The sequence below is a fragment of the Carlito syrichta genome, unplaced genomic scaffold (genome assembly GCF_000164805.1).
Source record: "Carlito syrichta isolate Samal-C Ts95f unplaced genomic scaffold, Tarsius_syrichta-2.0.1 Scaffold301940, whole genome shotgun sequence".
Taxonomy (NCBI): Eukaryota; Metazoa; Chordata; class Mammalia; order Primates; family Tarsiidae; genus Carlito; species Carlito syrichta.
In genome coordinates, this window is record NW_007246036.1 from 371558 (window position 1) to 373137 (window position 1580).

General features: G+C 46.3%; 1 protein-coding gene across 1 annotated transcript in view; it reads left to right on the forward strand.

The window, feature by feature from the left end:
- LOC103258038 (ZW10 interactor) overlaps window positions 1-973 on the forward strand; it is a gene marked incomplete at its 3' end in the record, with an annotated part of 108320 nt that extends 107347 nt beyond the window's left edge. The window contains exons 9-10 of the mRNA XM_008055744.2: window positions 380-533; window positions 829-973. Coding sequence (XP_008053935.2) covers window positions 380-533; window positions 829-973 — 299 coding nt within the window. The remainder of the gene's footprint in view (window positions 1-379; window positions 534-828) is intronic.
- Window positions 974-1580: the final 607 nt, after the last annotated feature.

The window sequence follows — 1580 nt, forward strand, 5'->3', positions numbered from 1 at the left end:
TTGAAGGATAACTTTGCTTGATACAATATTATTGGATGGCAATTCAATTCTTTGAGCACTTGGAAAATGTAGTTCCACTCCCTTTTGACATATATAATTTTTATTAAGAAGTCTGTTGCCAGGCAAATCGGAGCTCCTTTATATTATATTTGTTTCTTTTATCTTGCTACTTTTACATGTCTTTCTCTGTCCTTGACCTTTGAGAATGTAATTATTATATGACATGGGCTAGTTTTATTTGAAGAAAATGTGTCTGTTTGGTGTCCTCTGACCTTCCTATACTCATATATTTGTATCTTACTCAAGTTTTGGAAAGTTTTCTGTTGTTATTTCTTTGAATAAGCTTTTTACCCTTTCCCCCCCCCCCCCCCCCCGGCAGGGGTAGCGACTCGAGATGGGGCTGGGTGCTTCAGCCCAGGCGGGGGCCACAGCTTTGAGGTGTGGGCAATGGGGACCCCCGCAGGGCAGCAGCTCCGGGTGGGACTGGATGCTTCAGCCCTGGTGGGGGTCCTGAGCCCCGAGGCACGGGCCTGGTGGGGCACCCCAGCCAGAATGGAGCCTGTAGCTCTGAGGGCGTTGCCTAGGGCCTCCTTGGGTGGTGGCGTCTTGAGATAGGGCTGGGCGCCTCAGCCAGGGCAGGGACCCAGAGCTCCGAGGGGTGGGCACCGGTGGTGGATTTGGGCCCCACTCGTGGAGCGGACATGGAGGGCCTCCTCATGCTGTGGCGGCCTGAGAGGGGGTTGGGCACCCCAGCCAGGGAGGGAGTTGACCACAGCTGTGTGCCACGCATGGCAGTGTAGCCAGTGAAGGAACCCTGCTCTCCACAAGGCAGTATCCAGGGTCTCCACAGACGGCCGTGGCTTGGGACCCGGTGAGGCGGTGTAGCAAGGGAGGGAGGTGGGAGCTCCACGTGGTCTGGGCCCCCGGACGCCGGACCAGTGCGGCTGGAGGGCGTCGAGGGATGGGGGATGGGGTAAGGGAAGTAAGCGTCTTTATGGGAACTCACTTTCGGAGAATCTCAAAGTCCCACCTGTGCTGTCACCATCTTACCAGAACTCCCTCTTTGCATATTTTTAGAGCAGGTCTACTGGCAACTTTTTCATTCTTCATTTATATGAAAATGTATTTATTATTTTGCATTAATTCCTGAAAGGGTGTTTTTACTGGATATAGAATTCTGGGTTGACAATCTTTTTCTTTCAGCACTTAAAAAATATAATACTTCTGTCTTTTGACTTCCCTGGTGTCTGATGGAAAGCCTACCGTTTTTTGGATCATTGTTTATGTAAAATATCTCACATCACTGCATGCTTTCAAAATATTTTTCTTTATTTTTTGTGTTTAACAGTTTGATTATAACATGTCTCTTGGTGGTTCTCTTTGAGTCTATTCTAAGTTTGCTACAAATTTGATTTTGAAAATGTATCTCTTTCACCAAATTTGGGAAGTTTTAAATCATTATTTTTTTAAAAATTGTGCATTTTTTCCCTTTTGATTTAGTGAATCTAATGCTATGAGTGTTAAAATTATTTTAAAGATTCAGTTCCCTTTTTTCTTTTTAATCTTTGCTGATTGTTCCT